Source organism: Lethenteron reissneri, chromosome 37, assembly GCF_015708825.2.
Source record: "Lethenteron reissneri isolate LAM-NWPU_2019-01 chromosome 37, ASM1570882v1, whole genome shotgun sequence".
Lineage (NCBI taxonomy): Eukaryota > Metazoa > Chordata > Hyperoartia > Petromyzontiformes > Petromyzontidae > Lethenteron > Lethenteron reissneri.
In genome coordinates this window covers 11,173,644-11,201,325 of record NC_083815.1, presented here as the reverse complement: position 1 = coordinate 11,201,325, position 27,682 = coordinate 11,173,644, and the positions used below count along the sequence as shown (strand labels likewise).

At 52.0% G+C, this 27,682-nt stretch overlaps 1 protein-coding gene across 5 annotated transcripts in view; it reads right to left on the bottom strand.

The window, feature by feature from the left end:
- LOC133351464 (inositol 1,4,5-triphosphate receptor associated 1-like) overlaps window positions 1-27,682 on the bottom strand; it is a 120,191-nt gene that overhangs the window by 47,141 nt on the left and 45,368 nt on the right. For 2 of the 5 annotated variants that reach the window (XR_009756180.1, XM_061566693.1), the window contains exons 3-12: window positions 23,723-23,860; window positions 20,706-20,853; window positions 18,079-18,205; window positions 14,007-14,088; window positions 12,260-12,385; window positions 7,889-7,995; window positions 5,396-5,481; window positions 4,328-4,507; window positions 3,798-3,866; window positions 93-188 (exon numbers count right to left, since the gene is read on the bottom strand). Coding sequence is in view for 4 of the 5 variants with exons in the window: in XM_061566693.1 (XP_061422677.1) it covers window positions 93-188; window positions 3,798-3,866; window positions 4,328-4,507; window positions 5,396-5,481; window positions 7,889-7,995; window positions 12,260-12,385; window positions 14,007-14,088; window positions 18,079-18,205; window positions 20,706-20,853; window positions 23,723-23,860 (1,159 nt within the window). In the remaining variant the exon portion in view is untranslated. The remainder of the gene's footprint in view (window positions 1-92; window positions 189-3,797; window positions 3,867-4,327; window positions 4,508-5,395; window positions 5,482-7,888; window positions 7,996-12,259; window positions 12,386-14,006; window positions 14,089-18,078; window positions 18,206-20,705; window positions 20,854-23,722; window positions 23,861-27,682) is intronic. The other 3 variants (XM_061566695.1, XM_061566694.1, XM_061566696.1) reach the window with 3 other exon arrangements.

Below are 27,682 nucleotides of genomic sequence, written 5' to 3'. Positions count from 1 at the left end.
CAAACTAAGCCCGAGCAAAAAACCAGAACCGCGGCGAGCGACGCTCCAAGCTCCGGGTGTCGCGTGGCGCCGCTCGGAGCCAAACCGCTCACCTTCGGCGGAGGCCCCCGCGGCGCTCGCGGCGCTGTCGAGGCAGGCCGTGGGAGCGCGCAGAGGGGCCACCCGAGCGGGCAGCGGCGGCGAGAGCGCTGGCAACAAAAAAACGGCGGCAGGGCGAGAAGTTACAAGAGGCGGCCCTCCGCACACCCGGCACACGTCAAAGGGTGCGATGCGTTCGAAAACTCGCCAGCTTCATCGTTAGCGCTGCTGTTTAATGGAGACTTAATTATGCTCGAGTCTCTGTCAGGCCAAGGGTCCTTTATTCGGGCAGGGTGTAAAGTTGAACCCAATAGACCGGCTGACAGATGCACAGTTACAGATCGCTCCCCCCACAGTGCAATTACAAACGAGTCAATCAATCTCTCTGCAACTCTCTCTCTCTGCTCTGCAGGGCCACTGCTGCCCAGCACCTTTATCCTGCTGTTGATTTTCCCGCTATTATGTGGCGATAATGACAAGGTGGCGAGTGGCTTTGGCTTGGCCCTTTAAACACTGCTGCCAAAGCAGCCCCTAGATAGGCGATTTGATTTCTTTCTGACGAGTGGTTGCTCTCTTGATACCAATCTCTGCAGATTCAATTTACTATCCTATCGGAGCAGAATGTGACACCTTCTAACTGTGGGTTTGCCAGCTTCAGCTCAAGTCCCACGCGACTGACAAATGTCTGCGGCTTTCATGTTTAAATCAGACACTTTTGAAGGATGACAGGGAATAAGCTCGCATCATCTGAATGCCAGCCAAGTTGTCACTTCGCAAGTTGCTAATGGCAAAGTGAATGTCGTAATTGCACCGTGCGATAATCAACTTAACAGTCGTGTACATTTGCAGACATTTATCGCCCACTGCAGAATCGTGGCGTTCCCACGCTTATCGGTCATAGCGTTTGTTTGACCATACTTCACCATCCCGGTCAGTGCAAGGTTGGTGATGCGACCGGGCTCAAACATCACTCACCACCGACGTTAGCCGCTTGCCAGGGATTTAACTCGGGTCACCGGGCTTGTAGTGCCACCTAAGGGCCATTGAACTACACAGCTCTTTTTCAGAAGCGACCTGGCCACAAATGATAGCTCAACGAAGTGGCTTATCGCGTGAAAATCTTATAGCAGCCAAATACTCTTAATTCGTGTTTGTAAATGTGGAGGGAAAAACCGGAGGACTCGGAAAATAATTCGTGCAACCGCAGGGAGATAGACATGAAAACCCTAAATATTCACATTCTTTGCGTCTTTCGGTAAAGCCACGTAGATCGAAAAAATAACAAAAATCTAAATCACGACATTTCGATCGCAATACAAGCAATCGTCTTCACCTGAAGTGGCTTTACCGAAAGACCCAAAGAATATGAATTCCTGCAGTCACGAAAGCTTTAAGCCTAAATATACAGCTTAACACATGGGCTTCCACGACTAATATTATAAATAAGAGTTTTTTGGGTTTGATCAGGAGGATTTTTCCCCAGAACTCTGGCTGTGATCTGATGAGGCTGGTTGTAATTACCGGCGAAACGTCATGGTACTTGAATTGTAAATATTGTGGGTTTACTCTCCAACTAGTCACAAACTGCATGTTTTGTTTACGTGACAAACCTTGCTAATTGGCTATGTCGGGTGGTGGGTTTAACGACACAATTATATGTACGCCATCTACCCAAAACCTTTCTATTATCAAAATATACAGGCGTCAGGATCGGGATCGGGATCGAACCCACGACCTTCTGTATACCAAGCGAGGTAGTTAACATCTCGCCACCGCTCCACCCCTCCACCCCATGTAAGTGGGCACCCCCTTCAGTGTAACGTTAACGCCCCATCGATACCACCTGAGCCCCAGGACCACCCCGCACAAGTGTCTACTTTGGAAGAAGAAGAAAAACCAAGAGAATAACATTCCCAAAAACGTTACATGTGCAGCGTGCCGCTCAGTGACAAGAGCAGCGATGTACGTTGCGCACGCCAAGTGACCTAATTGCTTCCCTGCCTGCTTCTGGAAAGAACGACGCTGGCAATTAGGGGGCAAAGTATTCGTGCACGTCCCCACGTCTTCTATTTGTGGATGAGTTCTCTCCTCGCCAACTGACTCGCACAGTAAACTGTGACCGCTTGGAAACGGGGACACTTGTTTATGCTATTTGCAAACATAAACAGACACAGCAGGGTGAATGAGATTACCAATAGAATCATTGCACGTGCTGAGTCATCCCATGTGCAATCTGCCCTGCCAGCCGGGCTCTGCCATGGGTGGAGAAGTTACGTTGGCCGATGCAGGTTTTCTCCGCAATGTTTGTCGCTGCCTGTCGCCTGATGAGGCTGGTTGCAATTACTGGCGAAATGTCACGGCACTCGAATTGTAAACGTCGTGGGTTTACTCTCCAACACAGAACCGGTGAGTGCTGAACTAGTAACGAATTGGCACGTTCTGTTTACGTGACAAACCTTACTAATTGGCTATGTCGGGTGGTGGTGGTGGGACATTTATATTTACGCGATCTAACCCAAAATAACCTCTATTATGCTCTTTGGTTCTTTCGGTAAAGTCACGTAGGTAGAAAGAAAAAATAAATGTATCACGACGTTTCGATCGCAACACAAGCGATCGTCCGAAGGCGGAAAAAGAATCCAGCAGTGGAACTGCTGAACCAGGAAGAACACAGCGAGACAGCCGCTACAACAAGAGGTTATATATGTTGGCCAAGGGCAAGCAGGCGGGGTCCAAGCTGGAAAGGAATCCCATCCCCGCACGCAAGCACATCAGCTGTTTCGATTTAAAGCTTTCGTGACTGCAGGGATTCATCTTCTTGGTTCTTTCGGTAAAGTCACGTAGAAGGGAAGTAATAAAATAATAAAAATAAAACATAGTAAAATAATTCTCACGACGTTTCGGCCACAGGTGAAGACCAGGTCTGTCGGGGAGACGCTGTCTCGGCTGCTTGCGTTGTGGCCGAAACGTCGTGAGAATTATTTTATTATGTTTTATTTTTATTATTTTATTACTTCCCTTCTACGTGACTTTACCGAAAGAACCAAGAAGACACATCAGCTGTGTTAATGGGGGAGATTAGGGGGAGAGAGATGAGAGTACCGTCGCCGCATATGGACAAACAAATGGCGTAACATCTTCAGGCTCTCAACTTGGCCGAAACCTCAAGAAACCAGGCTGCCTATGGCACGCTGATGTGGCTATGAAACGTGTGTATGTATGTTTGTTGAACTTCTTTCGCACCGTACGTAGCCAACCGTGCTAGTCGGAGGTGCGGAGGAAGGACAACAAACTAAACACGAAGCAGTTCTAAAGAAATGAGCTTTCAATTTAGTGGACCGTGGCAATCGAGGTTTAACTGAGGCATGCCGGTGTGGCCATGGCACGGGATTAAGAAGATTACCACCTCTGAGGTTCAAAAACTTGGCCATATAGGAAGCAGGTTATCTCACAATATCAGAAAAGGAGAAAACTACATGAACACGCATTGACTTGAATTACACAACTGACAAAACTGGGAATTTAATGTCCATGGAAAGGCTTACAGATCTCCCATAACAGCAGTGTTTACAAAAGTTACACGGATGATCCCGTTTAGCCAGTTGCCGGCTATTGTACAAGGGAGATCCGTGTTGCGTGAGCACAGCGACAACAGAGGACGGTCCTGGGAAAACTAGGGCAGGTGGCAACCCTAGCCACCGTGTACGTTGTGAACTTACCTGGTGGTGTGCCAGCCTGAGACGTGCCACATGACGGGAGTGGAAAGGGTGTGGACCGAGGGGACAGACCTGGAATGAAGCAGACTTCTTTACAGGCAAAGCAAAGCAACGGTGCAGGTCAAGTCATGCGGACGGGGAGCCAGCGAGACTGGTGAGGTTCTCTGCCCATCCCTTCCCCCGTGTCCCCATGCCCCCATCTCCGTGTGCCCATGCCCCTATGCCCTCGTGCCATGTCCCCCGTGTCCCCATGCCCCCATCTCCGTGTGCCCATGCCCCTATGCCCTCGTGCCATGTCCCCCGTGTCCCCATGCCCCCATCTCCGTGTGCCCATGCCCTCGTGTGCCCCCGTGTCCCCATGCCCCCATCTCCGTGTGCCCCTGCCCTCGTGTGCCCCCGTGTCCCCATGCCCCCATCTCCGTGTGCCCATGCCCTCGTGTGCCCCCGTGTCACCATGCCCCCATCTCCGTGTGCCCATGCCCCTGTGCCCTCGTGCCATGTCCCCCGTGTCCCCATGCCCCCCGGTCACGCACCAGGCGAGGACGCCGCCTCGGAGAGGCTGTGCCGTGATCGGCGGCCCGGGCGCGCCAGGAAGCGCTGGCTGGCACGCGACGCGTCCTCCAGGAGCTGCAGGTTACGCCGATGCTCCTCCTCGGCGAGCAGCGGCTCGGGCAGCTCGTCCCGGAGCAGGTCCAGCACTCGGCCATCCTCGTCTCACGCGGCGAGGGGGGGGGGGGTTCGTGGACAGAGAGGGTGTGGGCGTCAAACGGGGGAGCGCCGATCGCCGCTCGTGCCACGATCAACGAACGGGAGGTACGGGTTTCAGAAGCCGATCATTGTAAGTGTTCTTCGTTTGCAAGAAGATTCAAGCTGTGGAGCATGATGAGTAACTCTGAAGAACAAAAAAAAGACAACAAATATTTGTGAATTGCTTCGTTTCACAAATACCGTTGTGACCCTGTGTGTGAACTTTGCATATCGAGTGTGGGGAGCGGTGGCGCAGTGGTGAGCGCACTGCGCTATGGAACCAGCGACCCGAGCTCAATTCCCACTCACCACCAAACAGTGACAAATATATGCATCGATGCTGAGCATCCCCTAGGCCGTCTCAGCCTTAAATGAGTGCCTGGGTGTGGTGTGTAAGCATCAGCACTGGCCACCCAACCCCGTTGTGTCCCGTGCAAGACGTAATAGGTGCTCGCTTAGAGCACTTGTCGAACCAGCCTGTTAGAGGCTATACGGGGTATATTTGCCATTGTGTATCAAGTGTTTCGTGGTGTAGGCTGCGGCATATTGCTCGTTATTAGCTGTGCGTTCCGTCGACTCCAGGTCAGCGCTCTTCACTGCAAGACCCGCGGGCCACTGGCGGCCCCTGATGTGCATCCCCCGACACAACATGTCAACACCCCCCCCCCCCCCCCCATCATCGTGGTGCTGCCAAACCCCCCAATGGTTTCAAATGTGTGGCCGCCCTCACGCTGATGATGTCTTATCGGCGCAAGTGAAAACGAGCGGTGAACACTGCCTCGGGTGATTTGGCAGTGCCCCTAAAGGCACGGGAGAGAATTGTATCCGCCGTGAAACGAGGAGCTTTGAAGTACCTGCTGTCTTACCGACAGAGGTGATGGAGCTGGCCGTCGAGGAACGAGACAGGCGGATGGAGCGCCTGTGGTTGAAGCTGTGAGGCCTGCGGGGAAGAGGGGGAAGAGCAGTTCGCAGGCAGCGTTCACGGTCGGTGTCCGCGGCATTATCGACAACATTTCATCCATCGCTCGCAGAAGTATGACAGGGTCGTGACACGCAAATCAACACCCGGCTCCCGCTGAACTTGATTGCTTTGGTTTTTTTGTTTCAAGAGCCATTAAAGAGCAGCCGCTGAAAGAGCCCACACACTATACGTCAGCTCTCCAGGTTGTGAGCACTTTATTAAATGCACATTTCTGTTAAAAGTGCAACATGGATCTAAGTCGTGTGCCCTAGAGCTGACGACTGTAACCTCTGACCTATTGTACGCAGAGAGCTGAGAGAGATGGCCACTTCTAATGACTTGAAATGGACTTTCGAACGATGTGTAAACTGGTCCGTTTATTCGACATGAACGTGGAAGGTCACTTTACGTAACCTTTGACCGACTGTAACTAACACACCTTTCTAAGGTTGCTTGAGCAGCTTGTATACGTGATAAGTTTACCAAATCTTATAACTTGGGGTGGCAATACCATCGTAAGGCGTACATTCCACACGTGGAATTGCTTAAGAGAAAAGTGTGCTCACATCACAGAATCGTTGCATACATTACACCGCAATCACTCTGCAAGCATGCACAAGTTGTTGTGCTCATAAATAGCAGCCTGCTCATCCTTTGGACATGTCCCTCAACCACCACCACCACTCCTAACTCCCCTCCCTCGACCTTCCCACCAGTCAGCCAGCAAATGTTGTTTCTGACATAGTGTGATATAGATCTCTAACTTACTCACCAGTCTTCTACCCAGTGAACATGGAACGTTGGGCCAACGTTGCGTCAATGCCGGTCCAATGGTTACAACCACACGTGCCATGATTGGCCCAGCGTGAACCACAATATCATTCATAATAGAGGGGTTTTTTGGGGGGGATTAGATCGGGTAAATATAAATGTGTCATTAAACCAGCCACTAGCCGACACAGCCAATTAGTAAGGTTTGTCACGTAAACAGAACATGCCATTTCGTTACTAGTACAGCACACCGGTGTGTTGGAAAGTAAACTCACAACATTTACCTTGTTTGAACCACCAATAACCTCGCTGATCTCGTCAAAGACCATAAACCATCACGCAGGTCATCCTCGCAGCAGCAGAGCCTTTTGGCTGACTATCGAACAAAGACGGTCACCGCATCGTGCGCTTTCAGATGTGCTTCTGCGGCCGTCTGGCACGCTCTTCCTTCCGATATTAGGAAGCCACTGGAGCTATGCACTTGTAAATCAACTAGATTTAAAACTCATTCCTTTTTAACTGCTTTTTGTGTTTAGTTTGCTGTCTTTCCCCTGCACCTCTGATTAGCACGGTTGGCTATGTACGGTGCAGTAAACGTTGCACGTTGACTGAGTCTCTAGTGTTAATCGTGTTGAACACTGCATGTCTTCATGCTGCTAGAGGATAGTTTGCAAGTTTCTGATCCTCACTAGAGCTGTCGCTACTTGAAATTTGCTCGTGGTACAGGATGAATCGTCTTAATGAGGATTGCTTCGATATAATCTTTCACAACGTAATACGAGAACAATGTGAACTTTCGCGACATGACCTGGTCTTTGCGATACCAGTTACCATTAACTCTGCGATTGTACTTCGCGAATGTTTTCCAGCGTTTGCTCGTGCATTGCTGTACGAGTCTGGCACAAGTAAAGATCGCAAGTCAGCTCCTGCAACTCGAGTTCACTCCACTTGGGTCTGGCATGAGACAATCTGTGACTTGTATAGAACGCACGTGCAGTCAGCTATGCGAGAAATAAGTAGGCGATAACAGCCTATAGTTACGCCGAATTTTTTTTTTGCTGAGGACGAATGAATAGGCAAAGGCAGTAGTTATTTATTTACAACTTTTAATTCATGTGCTTTTTTTGCTTTCGATTTTGTAAATGTGTCGTGAGGAAAGAAAGGGATGGGGAATACGAGATACGACCAATGGTAATCAAGATAAGGCGATATTTTAAGAAAACGGACGATGCAATTATCGCGGAGCTTACATCGTAACAACACGTACCCCAGAATCGCTGCGCCGCCACGACGCTGTTACTTAGTCCACGGGCGACTCTCGCGCCGGCAAACCGTTCCACCGCGAGCACGGCTTTTTGGCGAAACAATTCATTTACGATTTCAATCGATATGCTTCAGAAGAGAGTTGTTGTTTTGTACTTACTACGGCTCTTGTGAGGTTTAAACCGTGAGTAGGGGGAAAAAAACACACACACAGGCGAGCTGGATTTTAAAAAAGAGTGCCAGGAATTAATCCGGGGCGCCGAACCGAGTCAACAGAAGTCGCGTTCAACAAATCCGCGAGGGAAGGTAAAAAAAACCCAGCGCATGCAAGGCATGAGGTGGATGCGCTCACATTATTTGAGCCTTGCCGCTCGTGTCGATGTCGGGCGAAGCATCGGAGGCGTCCGATGGACTGGACGGCGTCGCGGTTCCTGGAGGCAGCCGGCTGCGGGCCCCACACTGCGCGGGGGCAGCGGAACAACGCAAGGGGGGGGGGGGGGGGTGTAAGACGCTCGTTCCTCGCACGCACAGGAACCTCTCTGCAGGCAACGTCGCACGTTCTAGCTGAACGCAAGCCGCCCCGGCGCTCGCGAGGGCAGCTGTACGAGCCGGCAGAAGGCTCGTCCACGAGAATGTTTGGAGTTAATCACTGCCACAGCAATGAGGCTGCCAACTTTATTTTCCCACAACCCAAGTTTCCGATCGTGGCACGCGCACACGTTCATACATTTGTAAATGTTGTGTATTGATTTGAATCAGAATCTTTCATAATCTGTCTCCTCTAAATATTCCTTCTCTTGTGGTTTGCTTCTACCACTGCGACAGAAAGTATAGTAGGCAAGTACAAACAAAAACAGAAAATAGACGCATTGCCAATTGGCAGTCACGTTAGGAACGGCTAATTCTATTTTCAGCCCGAAGCTTTAAAAATTAAATGTAACTTTCAATATTGCGTAATATCAAGCTGGAATTGTCTCCCAAGCGTGAGGTACATTCTCGAAACTAGAGATGAAGCTTCGACAGATTTGAAAAAAATAAGAATAGGTTTTACCCTTTCTGGCAATAAAACAGGTGTGAAGATCTTCTTGGTTCTTTCGGTAAAGTCACGTAGAAGGGAAATAATAAAATAATAAAGATAAAACATAATAAAATAATTCTCACGACGTTTCGGCCACAACGCAAGCAGCCATCTATAGGTGAAGAACAGGTCTGTCGGAAAGACAGTGTCTGAATGTTCTTCACCTGAGGACGGCTGCTTATGTTTTATTTTTATTATTTTATTATTTCCCTTCTACGTGACTTTACCGAAAGAACCAAGAAGATGAATCCCTGCAGTCACGAAATCTTTAAATCGAAAGGTGTGAAGATGTTCAAACACCTAATAGAAACTCTTTGCAAGGAATTAAGTCTGCATTAACCACATGTACTTGTGGTGAACATGCAAACAAACATGGTTTGATAAAAGATGCATTGTCTTTTAAACTGATTGGCCTACACCACAAACAGCCTTCGTTAGGGTCTAGTCTCATCACCAGTGTTCGACCAGAGAATGCCAAAAGGCGAACAGCACAAAGACAATGCACTCAGGGCATTGATAGCTCGGGGTGAGCAGCTTCAAAATGGGGCCTTTTTTGGCACTATCAAATACTGACAAAAAGGTCCCATTTTGTAGCAATGTTCTCATATTCCCGCCAAGTTATTTAAAAGTCCCTCTTAAGACGATTCAAGTTGGCCGTGAAATTCGTGACCAAAATGCACACACGTTCCATTTGACATGGCCCCTGTGATGTTACCGGCCTAGAGTGAGGGCACGCAAAGGGTGAGGCGGTGACAGAACAGGGGTAGCAGGAGAGAGGGGTGGCAGGGGACGGGGTGGCAGGAGACGGGGTGGCAGGAGACGGGGTGGCAGGAGACGGGGTGGCGAAGGGACGGGGGTGGTGTAGGGACAGGAAGTACTGCGGAGGAGGAGGATACATGGTGGAGAAGGGTGTGGGAAAGAGGGGTCGGCTGCGTGAGAGATGGGGCGTCGGGGATGATGGGAGGGTGGGAAAGGATAATAATAATAATAAGCGCAGGAGCTGGGCGTGGAGACGTGAGGAGGAAACCGTGGAGGTGACCGCCAGAGGAGGCGAGCGAAAGTCTACCCTGGGGGGCAAGGAAGAGCATGGGAAGTCGCATGAAACATTTAAATGGGCTCTGTTTACATATTTAGCTGTGGCAGATACACAAGCAACACCAAACATTTAGATATAAACATTTCTCATGAAATTTGTTTGATTTAGCCAGGGGTTTGGCTTGGCTCGGACGTGTGTTTAATTGGAGTGACTTTTGGAAAAGCATTAATAACCGCAAATGTGGTGCCAACGGAGGGTTCTAGAAATAAAAGCCCAAAAACATTTATACTGCGGAATTTGTTGTTGCTGTTGTTGTGACAACGGAGAATGGACAGGTGCTGGCGAAGGCCGGCTCGCAATTGCGTTTGTAATTGTGAAAATTATGTCAACATCAAAATCCGAGCAGCAGCGTGGAGCAGTTTAAGATGCCAGCTGTGACGGGCAGCGTGACCTCAGCTCATGTCGCCCCCGACTTCAAATCCTGCGTCCAACCACCAACACTGCAGCTCTGTTTGCTGCTCTCCTCCCAATGCCCCGACTCTGAATTCCCTCCCGTCGTCTCTTCATTGACCCGAGTTTCTCACGACCTTGCTCAATTCAAGAAACGCCTTCAAATCTTTTCTACTACACCTTCGACGGCATTGTGCCGTTTTGGCGTGTTTTGTGGCCTTTTTAAACATTTATTGAGGCAATGTGCGAGCCTGTTACATCACGTTGTGACGCACGTGACAACACCGTCAACTTAAGCTAAACCGGTTATGAAAAGCAAGAGATAGAAAGATGGGGAATGGACTCGCTGCAACAAACAATACGGGGGGGGGGTCCCACGGAAAAGGGTAAAAAAAATGTCTAAAGTAAGGAGGAAGGGATGACAAGGGGAGAGAGAGGGAGATAACTGAAACACGACTGACATAAAAAAAATAAAAACATAGGAGGCGACCTAAAATGCCTTCATTATTTCTACCCCTCCGAATCTTTTGTGGCCTTTGTCGCGCGTTGCCTGTGCTCGAACCATCGTTGACATCGAAAACAAACAAACATTGTACCCTCCGTGGCCGCCATCTAGAGATGCACGTGCATTTACCAGGCAATTAACCCCGTGCTATTTTTCGCCGCGCAGGCTGCGGTCCTGGCAAATGACGCGCGGTCACGAGCATTGCCTCGGCGGTCCCCAGGGCCACCCCCCGCCCCCGATCGCTGCTTGCGGCCCCATCGCCGTCGTCGCGGCAGCCGCCGTGCGTCTCTGCGAGTTTTGCGCGCACCGCACGCCCCAGCTACTTGATGGGCGTGTCTCACGCGACGTGGAGAGCGACGATTAAAATTAGGGGGGGGGGGGGCCGTTCGCTGAGCTACGTAGGACTCGCACATGCGTGCGGACTCGCACATGCGCGCAGGCACGCACGTGGGAGCTGTGCATGTGCGCATGTGTGCGTGTCCAGGCTTGTCATCATTTCCTTTCCTGGTGATGTCCCACGTTTGTTGCCCCTTTTTTCCGTCTTCTCCCACCATCCTCTCCCTTCCTGCCCTCGGCGCTCCGTGTTTTATGGCGTGCACTCTAAAGCGCTCCGAGAAGCTTCGGCATTTTGGCACCAAACACGTGCAAATCCTCATCCTCCTTAAATGTGTTGATTCCAGGCACTGCCCCTCCTGAATTCAGAGCCAACAATCACTTTTAACTTCCAGCCTGAGATGACACACACCAGCGAGTGTCTGGACGACGGCATCATGGAATGTGCAGCGTGAATTCTGGACTCTGCGGAAAAAATGTTCCAGCCGGTGAGACCTGCGGGATGGTGCGGTCTGCAGTGAGAGGCCACCGTCCCGGCCTCCCACGGCCCTCTCACATCACCGCCTCGTCCTGAGCGTGTGCCTCAACTCTTTATCGTACACTTCCATTTCACAGCCTCCTAGTTTGGGTGGTGGGGAGGAACCCCACGTGTAGCCAAGTCGTGGTGACCACTTGTACGTACGTTCAAAGTTGGGCACACATTTGCGAAACTCTCAAACGCACAGAGACTGCGGCGTGGACAGGAGATGGGATTACCGCCGGTGGGTTCGTGAACCCATCTGTGTGCATCTTTGAGTTGTTATCCGCTTGTATTGGTGGGTGTTATCACGTGACCCTGGCGTGACCTGGGCAGGGTGTAGTGTGCCGCTTCCGAACATCGATGGGGCGTACTACGTGACAGCCGCGCTGTGTGAGTGCGGGGAGCAGGAGACCATGGAGCAAATCGTCTCCGGTTGTGAAGTGCGCCAGGGCGTGCTGGGCGGACTGGTTGCTGTTGCCCTGCACGTGCTGCAGGAGGAGGCTGTCACATGACTCTGTGTGGCTACGCGGGCTGACGACCACTCACGGAACATCGCCATACATATGAAGTTAATTCAATCATTGTCTTGTCTACCCCACTCCTTAAAAATGGAGCACGACTGCTCAAACAAACCCCGAGCGATCCTCCCAAAAAAGTCCCGAGACTCGGTGAGGCTCTCCCAAACGTTACCAACCGGCAGCGCGCCGCTGACAACGCAACGCCCTACGCCCTGCGCTTTACCAACGATGGACCGGCCTGCATCATTGCAGGGCCCACACCCTGCCTGGATTGAAAACTCACCGCCGCGCCTTCTGCGCCGTCGATCCTGTCGAGGCCGGAGCTGTGGGACACACTGGTGGCGCCGGACGACGGGAACGGAGGCAGCCACATGCCGGGGTGGAGGCAACAGCAGGGCTTGTCCATCACCTGCCGGAGTTGGCAACAAAACCGTTCGCTCCGCTCGCGGCGACCCGCTTCCAATGCCATACGCAAACCCCGCAAAAAGAACCGTGCAGAGACGACCAATCAGATGACGGGAGCAGAATAGGCTTTACCCTTTCTGGAAAAAATACTAAACAACAAATATTAACTTATTTTTTATTGTACAAGGTAAGGCCCACTGAGCTACGTAGCTCTTTTTAATAAGCGACCTGCCCACAAGCGATAGCTCCACGAAGTGGCTTATCATGTGGACTTGTGTACCTATGTGCGTGCACATGAGCGAGTATTTGCAGCGCATTTGTATGCTTATGTCGTGTACATGTGTGGAGTCGTTTTTTTATGGGGCCACAACACTTACTCAGTTAAAAAAGGCCTCAATAACAATGTGCATTGTCTGTTGATGTAAATACTTCCCACAAACAAAGTTATTTTTGTTGCCAGATAGAAGGGTAAATAACCAATTATCATATTTTTACTGGCAAATGAGGTTCCCATAGTGTAGATGCTTGCCCCGAGCTCTCATACTCTGATGGTGCATTGTCCTTGAGTTGTGCGCCTTTTGGCGTCATCTGGTCCAACCCATATGAGACTAGGCTCTAAGGAAAGCTGTCTCGGGTGTGGACCAATCAACTTCAAGGACAGTGCACATTATCAGAGTTATGTTCTTTTGTTTGCATTATGACTGCAGGTATTGCGGTCTATGCAAACATGACTCCTTGCAAAAAGGTGTCAGTTTTGTTGCCAGATAGAAGGGTAAAGAACCAATTATCAAAGTTATTTTGGTTTAGCACATTGCCTTTTGACACCAATATTATTCATAATAATGGGTTTTTGGGTAACAATTGTAAACGTTGTGGGTTTACTCTCCAACACAGAACCGGTGTGCTGTATTAGTAACTAATTGGCACATTTTGTTTACGTGACAAACCTTACTGATTGGCAGTGTCAGGTGGTGGTGGGTTAACGACACATTTATATTTATAAGGGGCCGTCCATGAATGACGTCACGCGATTTTGGACGATTTTTGACCCCCCCCCCCCCCCTAGTCACACGGCGTCACAAAAAGTCAGACCCCCCTCAAATATGACGTCACAAAGCTCTACCCCCCCCCCCCCAAAAAAAAACATGCTTCAATTCGCTTTAAACTATTATCATTGTAGTGCGTATTTAATGTGGCGCTGCACTCTGATGTGAACACATTTATTAAAAAGTCTATTTAATTAAGTAGAACGTGTTGTCTATATTTATTTAAAGTTGCACATTTTGATGTGACGTCACATTTCTCAACCGCCCTCCCCTCGTCACACATCGTCACAAATGTCTGACCCCCTCCCCCCACCCCAGGTGCGTGACGTCATTTATGGACGGCCCCTAACCGAACAAATCTTTATTACGAACAAAGTTACATTACCTTCACACCAAGAGGCAACGTGGTGGACATTGCGGTCTCATAGTCTACCCAGCGCTTGCTCGCTAGCGGCGGGGCCACGTGCCAGCGGAGCGTGATCCGTGGCGACTTCGCAAACAATTCCCACGCCTCGGGTACGAGCGAGCGAGCGACCCACCGACAACTACCAACGACGACGACAAGGGAAGCACGCTCACCTCGCTGGTCTGTGTCGCCGCGGAGACGCGCCGGGTCTTGGGCGCCTGGTGGCCCTCCCTGTGCTCCGTCTGCGTGCCGACACTGGGCGAGAGCGGTCCATCGTTAGGCACGACGGAAGCAGAAGGGCGACGCGTTGCGAACGCGGCCGCGGTCGCGGCGCGGTTCGCCCGGGCAGGAGGGGGGGTGGGGGGGCTGGTAAAGGGCTGAAGGTGAAGTCCATGGGCAGCGATCTCTGGGCCTTCCTTCCGTGACTGCCCACGGCTGTGTCATGAAGTCCCGTTCGGTGGCGATCTTGAAGTCCCGGCCTAACGGACATTTCTCTTTCAGGAGGCATTTTCCATTTAAACTTCGCAACTTCTCTCGCAACCTCACCGCCCCATTTTCAATGATGTCAAGTACCTTCAGATTATAAAAAGCTGTAATTATTATCATAATCCTTCACAACAAGTAACGGGGGGTGCGCCAACTCGAGCCTTGCATTGTAACTGCTGAACGACTGCACAAGAGAAACTCTGCCAAACCCGAATGTTTTAAATGCGTAAATCGACCAGTGCCGTGCATCGGGTCTGCGCCCCACACAGGCGGTCGTCACTGATCTCAACTTATTATTTATTTATATAGCACCTCGACCAATGCGCTGAACAAAGCATTAGCTCTTTGTACAGCAGAATAGTGTCTGATGAGGTGAGATGGATGCTAGTACATGATGATGCTAAATTAAATAGACGATGACGAAAGTGACAATGAGTGGTTCATGATGATGAGCGAGTGCGATGAATGGGTAGAGAAGTTGGGAAGAGGGGTGACGGTGTTAACGATGGAGAAGGGAGGGGGGAGGAGAGTTGGGGTAAGCGAGGGAAAGTAAGAGAGTTTTAAGGGAAGAACAAAATATGAAGAGTGAGGCTGATTGTTTGAGGTTAAGGGGCAGCTTGTTCCAGTGTAAGGTGGCCAGAAGCGAGAAAGAACGGAATGGTGATTGGGCACGAGGAGGAGGGGGGACAGAGACGGAGAGACAGCTGGGATTGTGAACACAGAGGGCGAGAAGGAGCGCAAGGACGAGATGAGGGAAGCGAAGATGATACGTTGGGGCCAGACAATGGAGAGATTTTAAAACCGGTGCAAATACGCCGATGGACACCAAATGAACGGATGAACAGGTCCAGTACGCAACTTATTGCGAGCGCTGGACAGAGGCCCTGGACAAGGACACTCGGATTCCTCGTGGGACCTTCCCTTACGCAGACAGGGCCTCGTTGTTTCATTGGCTGTGATAGCGCTGGTGACGAGGATCAAGTGAGCGAGTGGCTATTATTGTGCGCTATGTTGAAGTCGCTCTGTGACGTAAACTTCCGGAATCGGGGGGATGATGATGATGATGAGATGGTGTGTTGCTCCATTCACTGTGGAGTCGTTTCGACTCCACATCGTGAGGGCAGCGGGTCAACAGCTCTTCAGTGGCCGATGGCCTCCCCAAGCCTTCAGGTCACGAGGGTTATTTGACCACAGTGGTCAGTGCCGGTTGATGGAGGGGGGTAGCATGGACGAGGACGCGCACATGTACGCAGCCACACACGGATTGTGCTGGACTGCCTCAGCGTGCATTGGAGTCACTATGTCAACGATTGCATTGCACGGACGAACACCTGCCTTAACAATCCGCAAATGAAAACCCGGAACTAAGGTGAGAACCGTATTAGTCGCCTCGCGTGAGACAACTTTTAAAGATAACATCGTTGATTACTTAGCGCGGAGAAATCCTGCCGCTCGGTGTGCCACTTGCCTGAGCATCACTGGGTGTCCGAGGCCAAAACGTGACCACCCTCAGTGGTGCAATCTGAAGGCAATGACCCAATGTTTCTATCGTTCTGGCAAGGACTACAAATAACACATTTTTATTTTAGCAGGTAAGGCCTACTGAGCTATGTCGCTCTTTTTCAGAAGTGATCTGGTCATCACAAATGACAGCTCAACGAAGTGGCTGATCACGTGGAAATTTATAGCAGCCAAAATCGCACGTTGTTGATTCTAAATGTGGAGGGAAAAACCGGAGGACCCAGAGAACAATCCAGGCGGCCATGGAGAGAGAGACACGCAAACTCCAAATATACAGCAGGCATCAGGGTCGGGATCGAACCCACGACCTCCTGCATACCAGGCGAGGTAGTTAACATCTGGCCACCGTGGCACCCAAAAACAACACGCACTAAACTTTGAAGCAGAAGCCAATTAAGAAAACGTGTTACAAAACAGGCAAGGGGTCGTGGTTGACAGGGCCCAGGCATGATTCGAGCATTCAACTCCCCCTGGTGATCCAATGAAATGGATCGGCACATTTAGGCTTTAAAATGTTTGTGTTTACACTGCGGTGAATCGAATCAGCTGCACGGGGCTAGGCAAACCCGTTAACACAAAATAAAAAAACGTTGATTCTCACGCACGCGAACCCCGCACCTGCCTCGTTAATCAACGAATCGATTCATCCGTCGTTCCAGCCCTAGTGTTCGCTTTAGTTTGGCGGCAACTCCGTGATGCGACGCGTTCCTCTGTGGACCGACGGAACGCCCAGAATGCTGTTCCTCTGCCTCATTGGCCGTGCCCGTCGGGTGCTCACCGAGCTGCACTGGCTTCCAGTTGCCGAACGAATTCGTTACCAGGTCACACTCGTTACACACAAACTCATTGGCCACAAGTGGACCGCAAGACTCGTCAAGCAGCATGAACCATCACGTGGACTTCGGTCATCCTCGCAGCAGCGGCGGCTTTTGGCTGCCCGTCGAACAAAGACGGCCACCGCATCGCGCGTTTTCAGATGCGCTCTTGCGGCCGTCTGGAATGCTCTTCCTCCCAACATTAGGAAGCTACTGGAGGTGTGCAACTTTTAATTCCAGATTGAAAACTCATTTCTTTCGAACTGCTTTTTGTTTTCGGCTTGTTGTCCTTCCCCCGCACCTCCGATTAGCACGGTTGGCTACGTACAGTGCGAAAGACGTTCAACATACACACATTACGCGACTCAAGCAGCAAACCTGAGCTGCAGCAACAACAAAAAACAACCATCTCCATCCCTATTAACCAGTCTCTACGCACTACTGGATCAACACATTTGGAGTATTTCTCCTGCAGTACGCACTGGACATCCATGATTCAGTGAGGCTGGCAACGACCTTCTTTCATTGGGTTGTCGGCTGCCGTGTGATTTTACGATCATTTTCCAATGACGCATTTCGCATGCTCGTTAGTGGGTTTCGTGTTCCTTGGCGTGCTGCGGATATTTATTGTAGAATAAGCACTTTAAAAATAGAACTGTCATTATTTTCTTCAAGATGCAAAACACCTTTGGCAGGCACCGCACGGAATTTACACTAAACATGGATACTTTGGCTGCTTTTTGTTTTCTTGCGGTAAAATTATTTTCCTCCGCCGCTGTAACGGGAAGGGGTCTGTCGAGAGGAGCCACACTGAGGGGCGTCACGGTGACGCGGAGACCGCGGGGTCAGAAGACACGAGGAGTGGGGGGGGCGGTAGGATGGTTGGAGGGGCGGGGGGGGCGGGGGGGTGGAGGGGGCAGGGGGTGCAGGAGGTGACGGGGTGGGGGGAGTGGGGGGGGCGGTAGGGTGGTTGGAGGGGCGGGGGGGCGGGGGGGTGGAGGTGACGGGGTGGGGGGTTGGGGGACGGGGGCAGTGGGGGGGTGGGGGGGGCAGGGGGTGCAGGAGTTGACGGGGTGGGGGGTTGGGGGGCGGGGGGAGTGGGGGGGTGGGGGGCAGGGGGTGCAGGAGGTGACGGGGCGGGGGGAGTGGGGGAGGCGGGGGGGAGTGGGGGGGGCGGTTAGGGTGGTTGGAGGGGCGGGGGGGTGCAGGAGGTGACGGGGTGGGGGGAGTGGCGGGGGGCGGTAGGGCGGGGGGGTGGGGGGTTGCGGGGGGTGCAGGAGGTGACGGGGCAGAGGGAGTGGGGGGTTGGGGGGTGGGTGGGGGGCGGGGGGAGTGGGGGGGTAGGGCGGTTGGAGGGGTGGGGGGGGTGCACGAGGTGACGGGGCGGGGGGTTGGGGAGTGGGGGTGGAGGGGGCTTGCTTACTGCTGGTAGGGCCAGGGGGACGTCGCGTGGCGGCCCCACGGCGAGGGAGGCCGGCGTGGGTGCAGGCGGCGGGGGTGAGACGGCCGCAGCTGCGGGTGCGTCTGCAGCAACTCCAGGGTGAGCGCGTCTGGGCGGGGCGGGCGGGGGGAACGCGACACCGTCGGTTAGCACGGCTGGCTGAGCACGGTGGGTGCGAAAGAAGTTCAACGTGCACATAGAGACATACACACACACATAGAGACATACATACACACACACATAGAGACATACACACACACATAGAGACATACAGACATACACACATACATAGAGACATACATACATACACACACACACATAGAGACATACAGACAGACATACACACACATACATAGAGACATACATACACACACACATACATAGAGACATACATACACACATACATAGAGACATACAGACACACACACATACATAGAGACATACAGACAGACATACACACACATACATAGAGACATACATACACACACACATACATAGAGACATACATACATACACACATACATAGAGACATACAGACACACACACATACATAGAGACATACAGACATACACACATACATAGAGACATACAGACACACACACATACATAGAGACATACAGACATACACACATACATAGAAACATACAGACACACACACATACATAGAGACATACATACACACACACATACATTAAGACATACAGACATACACACACACATACATAGAGACATACAGACATACACACACACATACATAGAGACATACAGACATACACACACACATACATAGAGACATACAGACATACACACACACACACATAGAGACATACAGACATACACACACACATACATAGAGACATACAGACATACACACACACACACACATAGAGACATACAGACATACACAGAAGGGAAGGCTCCATTTGTATACAATGACTATGGGTGGTCACGTGGATTTTTGGCTGCGATAAATTTCCACGTGAATAAGCCACTTAGTTGAGCTATCATTTGCGGCGAGGTTGCTTCTTAAAAAGAGCTACGTAGCTCAGTGGGCCTCAGCTGGTAAAATAAAAATAGTTTATATAGACGAGGTTAGCGTTGGTTTATTTCTTGAAAAAAAAACATTCTCCCCGCTAGAATGAGTGTTAGGTGCGATGCTCATAGCACCACTGAGCCGAGCCAGTGGGGGTTAACCCCACGTTCCTTTGATCAATCTCTTCATTGCTTGCAACCTGGGTGGTGGGCTGAGTCGACCCCGAGCAGGGGTTGAACTCGCACCGTCCTGGGGTGCGCCACGCAAGCCACGCCGCGCTCACGAGAATTTGACAACAACAAAAACGGCCTTTCAGACCGAAGATTAATTCCGTGATGGATATGAAATGTTAAAACCTGATCAAATTGCTACACCTGCTGTGTGCGTAAGTGGCGTCGCGAATCGGTCTAGAATGAAAGACGCTGCTCGGAATGGTAATTCATGAATTTCACGCATTCCCAGTATATTTTACATCTCTAAGCAGTGCCAGGAGAATGACCAAGACAAGCAGCTATCGCTAACCCCAACTGCAGGCGATGATTGTGGCCTCACCAATTGATCGGTCTTGATGCCAACTAAAGGATGGTGGCGATAAGAGGCTCATAAATGTCAAGTTCTCAACACATAGGGTGAGGGAATAATAATTGATCTCCGCTGCACAGTCTTCTTCTCTGCTCGCTCGCGAAGGGAGAGAGAAGTATTCGGAGGCGCGAGGAGGAACCACGGACGAGCGGGGAAGGAGGCAGTAGCGACGCATTGGGCCCTCGACAAATTCCACCCCCAAGCTCTGCGGTCCTCTACTTACGAAGGTGATATCGCCCAATTAACGAGCATTGACACGTGTGGGCAGACACCCGGAGAAAACCCCGTGGGTACGTGTGCACCAAGGACGCTCTGGGATGATGCACGGCGGCACCGGGCCAGGACAGTGCCGCGACAGGCAAATCGATGTTGGTCACAGACTACGGCTTTAGTTTCGGCACGCTGCAGCCTGAAGGCCAACCGCTGTCACTCAGTCGAGGCACAACGAGGCCCTGGAGTGCCGGGGGGGCTGTCCGGCACGAGCGTTCGGCTCTTTACCGGAGCCACGCTGCGTGTGGGGCAGCAGGGGGCACCGTGCTCTTGCGGCCAATTCAGTTGCCACGTCAATTTGCGGCCCCTTTGTCACTCCACTGTTGGATGAAGGCCTCTCCATGCAATGTTAGTCGTGCCAGCTGTTTGACCATACTTCACCACGCTGAGGTTAGTGAAAGCGGGGGGTGGGGGGTGGTCGAGGATTGGTTCAGATACCACTTGTCACCGACGTGAGCTGTGGCCGGGTATCGAACTCAGACCACATGCCCCCTACTCCACCCATCCTCCTTTGGATTCACAATCGGCATGGGGGTGAAGGCATGAGCGGCGTCACGCGACAGCATCTTGAAGTGCTGCGCGGGGAGAGTGATGGTGGGCGCAGGGCCCCGGAGAAGAGGAGGCAGCGGGTTTGATCGGCGTGTCGGTGACTCCACCACACAGCGGGAGACGTGTCCGCGACGTGCCCACGACGTTCCGCGCCGCGCCCGCGCTGGAGACGCACCGATGAGCGGCGTGTCCCAGGGCCGCGGGCCGACGTGCGAGGCCAGGCCGGAGCAGTCCCGTAGCTCCAGCGGGCAGCAGGAATGATGGGAGCAGCCCGCGGCGAAGCCCTCCACTCTGCCCGGCCCAACGCAGCGTGACTGCAGCTGCTTGCGAGGAGGGGAGGAGGAGTAGCGGGGGGGAGGGGGGGGTGGGTGAGGAGGGGGAGGAGGGGAGGGGGGGTGGGTGAAGAGGGGGAGGAGGGGGGTGGGTGAGGAGGGGGGGAGGGGGAGGAGGAGGAGGAGGAGGGGGGTGGGTGAGGAGAGGGAGGAGGGGGGTGGGTGAGGAGGGGGCGGAGGGGGAGGAGGGGGGTGGGTGAGGAGGAGGGGGAGGAGGTGGAGGAGGGGGGTGGGTGAGGAGGAGGGGGAGGGTGGGTGAGGAGGGGGAGGAGGGGGTGGGTGAGCAGGGGGAGGAGGGGGTGGGTGAGCAGGGGGAGGAGGAGGGGGCGGAGTGGGAGGAGGGGGTGGGTGAGGAGGGGGCGGAGGGGGAGGAGGGGGGTGGGTGAGGAGGAGGGGGAGGAGGTGGAGGAGGGGGGTGGGTGAGGAGGAGGGGGAGGGTGGGTGAGGAGGGGGAGGAGGGGGTGGGTGAGCAGGGGGAGGAGGAGGGGGCGGAGTGGGAGGAGGGGGTGGATGAGGAGGGGGCGGAGGGGGAGGAGGGGGGTGGGTGAGGAGGAGGGGGAGGAGGTGGAGGAGGGGGGTGGGTGAGGAGGAGGGGGAGGGTGGGTGAGCAGGGGGAGGAGGGGGTGGGTGAGCAGGGGGAGGAGGAGGGGGCGGAGTGGGAGGAGGGGGTGGGTGAGCAGGGGGGTGGGTGAGGAGGTGACCAGGCATCAGCATCCCCACAGTTCGTGGAGCAAGCGTTCCACAATAATTTAGCAGGGAGGAAACATTTTAAATCTCATCTTATATCGCGACGGAATACTTTGATTTTTATGTGAGATAAATACGCAACGGAAATCAATGCGAAGGACTATTCCTTAACCCTTTATTTAGGTTTACTTAACGCTTTTACACTAACAGGTTTATTTGTTCGTGCATTTCATTTCATTCGCCCTTCTGCTTGCATTTTCTTATATTCCCTCAGGGTATCCTTAAAAAAGGGAGATTTGTGCCTGAGTGGGCTCGAGGCCTGGTAAAACAGGCCGACAGGGAGTGGTGGTGCAGCGGTACTGGGCCTCCCCTAGGTCGACTCAGCCTCAAATGAGTCCCTGGTGGTGCATTGTATCAACATCGCTACTCGGGATACTGGCCACCCACCCCGTCGTGTGCCATTCCGGTCTTCATACGTGCTCGCTTACAGCACTTGCCCCAACAATCTGTCAAGACTAGACGGTGGATCTATGTTTTTGTCAAACAGGCCTACGCTGCCCAACCTTGATATCACTAGGAGGCCGAAAGAGGCAGCAGTCATGGGCTGTCTCGCGAGTCCGATTCTTGATTCATCAAAACGAACAGCAATCTTTAAAAATGGAACCTTTTATTGCCAGCGAAATGACACCGGCGGCTGCGTACCAGGAGCCTCTTTATTTTTGACACAACCACAACACTGGGCCCGAGCTTCGTTTGTCTTCTTCTTCTTCTTGAAACTCGTCCCCTTTGATCCTTGTCGGGCCCCGCTCTCTCGAACTTTTCCCTCACTACTCTTTGATCCTTTCGGTAAAGTCACGTAGGTATCAAATAAATTCAATCACGACGTTTCGATCGCAACACAAGCAATCATCATCAGGTAGGAAACCCACAGCAAGAACATTGTTTTGCTGTGGTTTTCCCACCTGATGATGATTGCTTGTGTTGTGATCGAAACGTCGTGATTGAATTTATTTGATTCTATACCTACGTGACTTTACCGAAAAAACCAAAGAGTATGGATCCCTGCAATCACGAAAACTTCAAATCTAGATTTTTCCCCACTCTTTTTGTAACCGCAGCCAATCCGCGTCCTTCTCCTCCAACGGTTTCCCAACCGTCGCCTGCGGCCTCCGCTCTGTTCTCTCGCCCTTTTCGCCGTTTAAACCTTTCCCCTCCAACCTCTTCAAAGCCCTCCCTCCCGACCAATCATCGTGGAGGCCTCTCTCCGCCAATAGGAGGCCTTGGTCTACTTTTTAAAATTACGGTTTGGCTGCATATTGGCTTGGGGTGAGTGCCTCATAATTTAGATCATTACACCAGTCTCAAGCCTATTTAAAGTATGAAAACATATGAATAGGCTTTATTGCGAGAAAGAGTAAACCCTATTCTTAATGTTTCAACAATCTTGCACTTTCCTTGCTCCGCAACTGCGCCACAGTGCGCATGCGATGTCACACAACCATCAGCGGCATCGGAACATCGTGGACAGGCCGATTCGCACACCTCCTTCATGAATGGAAAATTAAAGACGCAAGCCAGAGCAGTGCAATTGTGGGCATGCAACCCAAACCTACACAAACTCTCTCCTGAAGCCCTATCGTCATGGCTGACATACCTCGACATTGGCATTAAGCCGCAGAACCTATTGCCAGATGCAAGCAGAGAAAAGATCACAGGAACCAGTCACTACACTCAGGTAGAACATCCTGTGCCCATGTATTAACCATGACAACCTTGATCATTGGTTGCGTAAGAGCTACTGAAAGCAACGCATTCACAATGGAAATGCTAATTTGTCACCGACGCTGCGTCTCAACTCACAAGGGTGATCAATAACTCCGATTATTCAAACACAATTATCCGTGTACGTCGAGTAAACGTACCAGAATTGTTCCTTAATACAAAGAAATCCACCCCCGGTGTCGTGTAGAGTGATTAATGCCATCGTCGTCGTCGTCATTCTAACAATTTACACCTCGGAGTAGGGCGGGGGGGTTAAGTCGCGCGATGCCTGGGTACAGCGACCAGCTTCCCGCCGAAAGCTGCGATGTCGGCGGCATTGTAAACGTCATAATCACGGCCACACGGGGGATGTGAGAGGTGGTGGGGGGGGAGGGGGATAGATGGGCCTCACCGACAGGACGACATCGGGCTGACTCTTCTGCAGCTGAATGCTGAGGGAGCTCTTATCGGTGGCCACTTCCCATCCGGCTCCACCCTCCGCCTTCTTCGCGGAGGCAGCGGCTGACGATGATGCGGCGGTGGTGGCAGCCTGGCGGTGGGTGCGAAGGGAGCGTTCAGCAATCAGAGAAGAGATGGAGGAGGAGGGTGAACCCTCATGCCCAGGCAACGCTCTCCTGGTACCGGCGCGATGGTGCGTCGACCCAGTCTCTGGGTGAAGTTCATGGTTCGCAGAGCAGCGCAACCCTTTTGTGTTAAGGAAACGGCCCGAAGAAACGGATATCACAGAGCTACTTCTGAAATTACTTCGAATGACCCCTGGGGTCCACACGGTAGAGGGCTGCGCTTTGCTACCCGCTCTGCATATGAGAGTAATGTTCACTGAAAAAACAGTCGAACCTAAATGTTTATTCCCAGAGCTAAAATGTTGCCACATTAAGTGCAGAACCAATTTTAACTTGATCTTTTTTGTACGCAGCCATTAGTGACCGCGCTGTGGCCATCATCCACTCACTGCACTTGAGAACCGCGTTGAATCACAGGCGGCTGAAATCTGGATTGGGGCCTCAGTGGTGTCAGCTCAGCGCCCCGAACTCTGACCCACAGGACACGTGCGTTTGAGGATTTGGCTTTTCAATCAATTGACGTAATGGATTAGTGCGGCTCGTCCAGTCTCAAGAGGCTGCTACAGTAAATGGATAACTTCCTTCACGAATTAACTCTTGATTTAATTGTGGCCCTGGATTGAGACAATTCACTGGATCTTGAGGAGGAGGTGGGAGCGGATCGTTGCACCCCGAGCGGAAACATAATGCGTCATTAACAACCCTTGGTCAATCCAATGCTGGACGAAGTCTTCCTCATGTCGTGCCAGGCATGGGGGTGGTTTGACCATACTTCCCCGCGTTGGCGAGTTTGGGCTCGTGAAGGGGAGCGGAACCCGTGAACCGGTTCAAATATCACTCGCCGGTGATGGTATGCCATGGCCGAGAATGGAACTCGGACCGATGGGTTTATAGCGAAGCGTTGCCAACCACTGCGCCACCATTTCACCCCACGAAACTTTACGCGCGTCTCAGGCCACGCACAGCAACTTCACAGCGACCCAAGTGAAGTTTTTTGTTAATAAACAACCACACACACATCTACATTGCAGACAGCATGAAGGCTTGAAAGATTCGCGGCCTCCGAGCGATAACAGAGTTCAAGGAGAATCTTTGGACAGAAAACAAGAAACCTTGATAAGAAAACATATCCATCGGTCTCGATTAAGTGGAAGAAACGCGGGATGCAAACTTCGCACTGGTACGGAGTGTTAACTACCTCGCCTGGTATGCGGGAGGTCATAGATTCGATTCCGATCCTGACGCCTGCTGTATATTTGGAGTTTGCATGTCTCTCTCTCCCTGTGGTTGCGTCGATTTTTCTCTGGGTCCTCCGGTTTTTCCCTCCACGTGTGTTAGAGTGTTAGAGTGTTAGAGTATATGACTGCTATAAATGTCCACGTGACCATAAGCAACTTAGTTGAGGTATCATTCGTGATGGCCAGGTTGCCTCTGAAAAGGAGCTCAGTGGGCCTCTTACCTGGTAAAAGAAAAGGAAGTGAGTGAATAATTATTAATAGTTGTGTAGTGACATCGGGGATGTCACTGTATGGTGGCGGCTCGGGAGGGCCATGGCGTGTGATGTCCCTACATCGAGGACAGCACCGGGTGGGTTGCTGTGTGATGTCAGCTATTGCACAGCAAGGCGTGCGATACACCGTCATCGCGTACACCCCGTAGGCGGGTGTAGTACCAGCCCTAGCGGGGCTTGGTGAGCGCTGGAACAGCGCAGGCACCATGCACAGCGCGTAGTGCGGGCTCCCACAAGGGGGAGAGTCTCAGCCCAGGGGCAGGGTTGCCCCGGGCCATGGCACTCTGGTTGACCCCGTAGACACGTGATCTGGAGTGTCCATAGAGAGGGCCCCAGGTGGGGGGGGGGCAAGGGGGTGATCACGTGTCCAGGGAGAGCTCTCGAGAGGGATGGAGAGGGAGCTAGAACTCTCTAGAAGGCAGGCGGGGCCAAGGGCGAAGCGGCCCCGACCCGGGGGGGGGGGGAGATATAAGGCGGGTCCCTGAGAGAGACCGGGGTTCTTCGTTCGACAGCTGGAAGCCCCACCTCTACAAGCTGGAAGCTCTACGTCTACAAGCTGGAAGCTCTACGTCCTACGAGGCATCAACACGTGGTCGGGGACCCGAGTGAGGGCCCGACCCTAGGCAGCTGTAACTCCTACGTATAGTCTAGTTAGCTGGGTGGTCACCACCTTAGGGGCAGTTACCCCTTCGTGTTAACGTGTTGATGTTATAATAAATGTGTTGCCTCTAAAGAACAACGTCTCCGACTCAGGTGGACTCACTACAGTTGTATTAGCACTGCATAGGTTTCCGCGGTTGTGCTGTGCAGCTGGCTGAGGTGCGAGCACGTCGGGCCTTGTACAGGATGCTCGCCACAATGAATCTCCGACGTTTCACTTGACGCGCTGCGTGCGACTGTGCGAGCCTCTTCTCCGATTACTGAATTCAGTTCCCGGGGTAAGAGAAACTCCCCCAAAGCTGCCGGAACATGGAAGTGAAACGTCGGACATGACGCCGAACAACGCGCAACGCCCAAACCCTTTCGTGGTGGTATCGGAGAACTCAAAGGGCTTTAACACGTAGTAGTAAGCTTTCGTGAGCAATGTCATCTATAATAAAGTTGATTTTGGGTTATATCGCGTCAATATAAATGTGTCATTAAACTCGCCACCGCCCGACATGGCCAATTAGTAAGGTTTATGTATGTGAAGTATTGGAAATGACGGCAGGAACTTCTTGACGGGTAACACACTTTTATTAAATCTTGACGTATCACAATACAACGTGTGGTCTCTATTCTTTTGACTATACACTCCACTGAACTCGTGTAGACTATCTGCTTCTGGCTACACACAATACACTCGCCTCGTGTAGACCCTATGCCTCTGGCTACACACAATACACTTGACTCGTGTAGACCCTATACCTCTGGCTACACACAATACACTTGACTCGTGTAGACCCTATACCTCTGGCTACACACAATACACTTGACTCGTGTAGACCCTATACCTCTGGCTACACACAATACATTCGCCTCTGGGTTACACAGAGTCCCGGTCCCGTTAGGACAGCGGGACTAGGTACCGCAGGGCCCTATCTCTTCGATCCCCGTCTTCATTCTTCGCTGGTTACATACTGCCCTTGCGCCTGTGTGCATCCCCTTTTATAGCCCCTGCTCACGGGAGACGGAGCTGATGCGGACGTCGACGTGAGCATCGCTCCTTAGTGAACCAATCACGACGCGCTCTCTCTACGATCCGTTTTCCCCAGCGCGTGTTAATACTACTCCACCACTCACACCGCGCTGCCACCCGATCACTCCCTCTCAGCGCGTCACTGGCACACAGCCAATCAGTACCCCGTAACCCACGACCCCGCGCTGACCCCTGATCCTCCACCGTCAGCGCGCGTCACCACATACACAGCCAATCATTACGCGCTGGCACACGATGCCTACCCCAGCGCGTATCACCACTACATATGTATATTACCAAAACATATATATATTAGTTTGGTTAGTCACAGTTGATCAACATACATTACGTATCATATCCATTGTAATTTATAGGACTACAATAACCCCCCTACCCTCTAGGCATTGCACCTGATTGGCTCACAGTGACGACATCACATTAACCCCCTCTATTTAAGACCGAAACAGGAGGAGGATTTCTCAACAATTCTGGTTGTCGCCTGATGATGCTGGTTGTAATTACCGGTGAAACGTCACCGTACTCGAATTGTAAATGTTGTGGGTTTTACTCTCTAACACGCTGGTGTGCTGAACTGGTAAC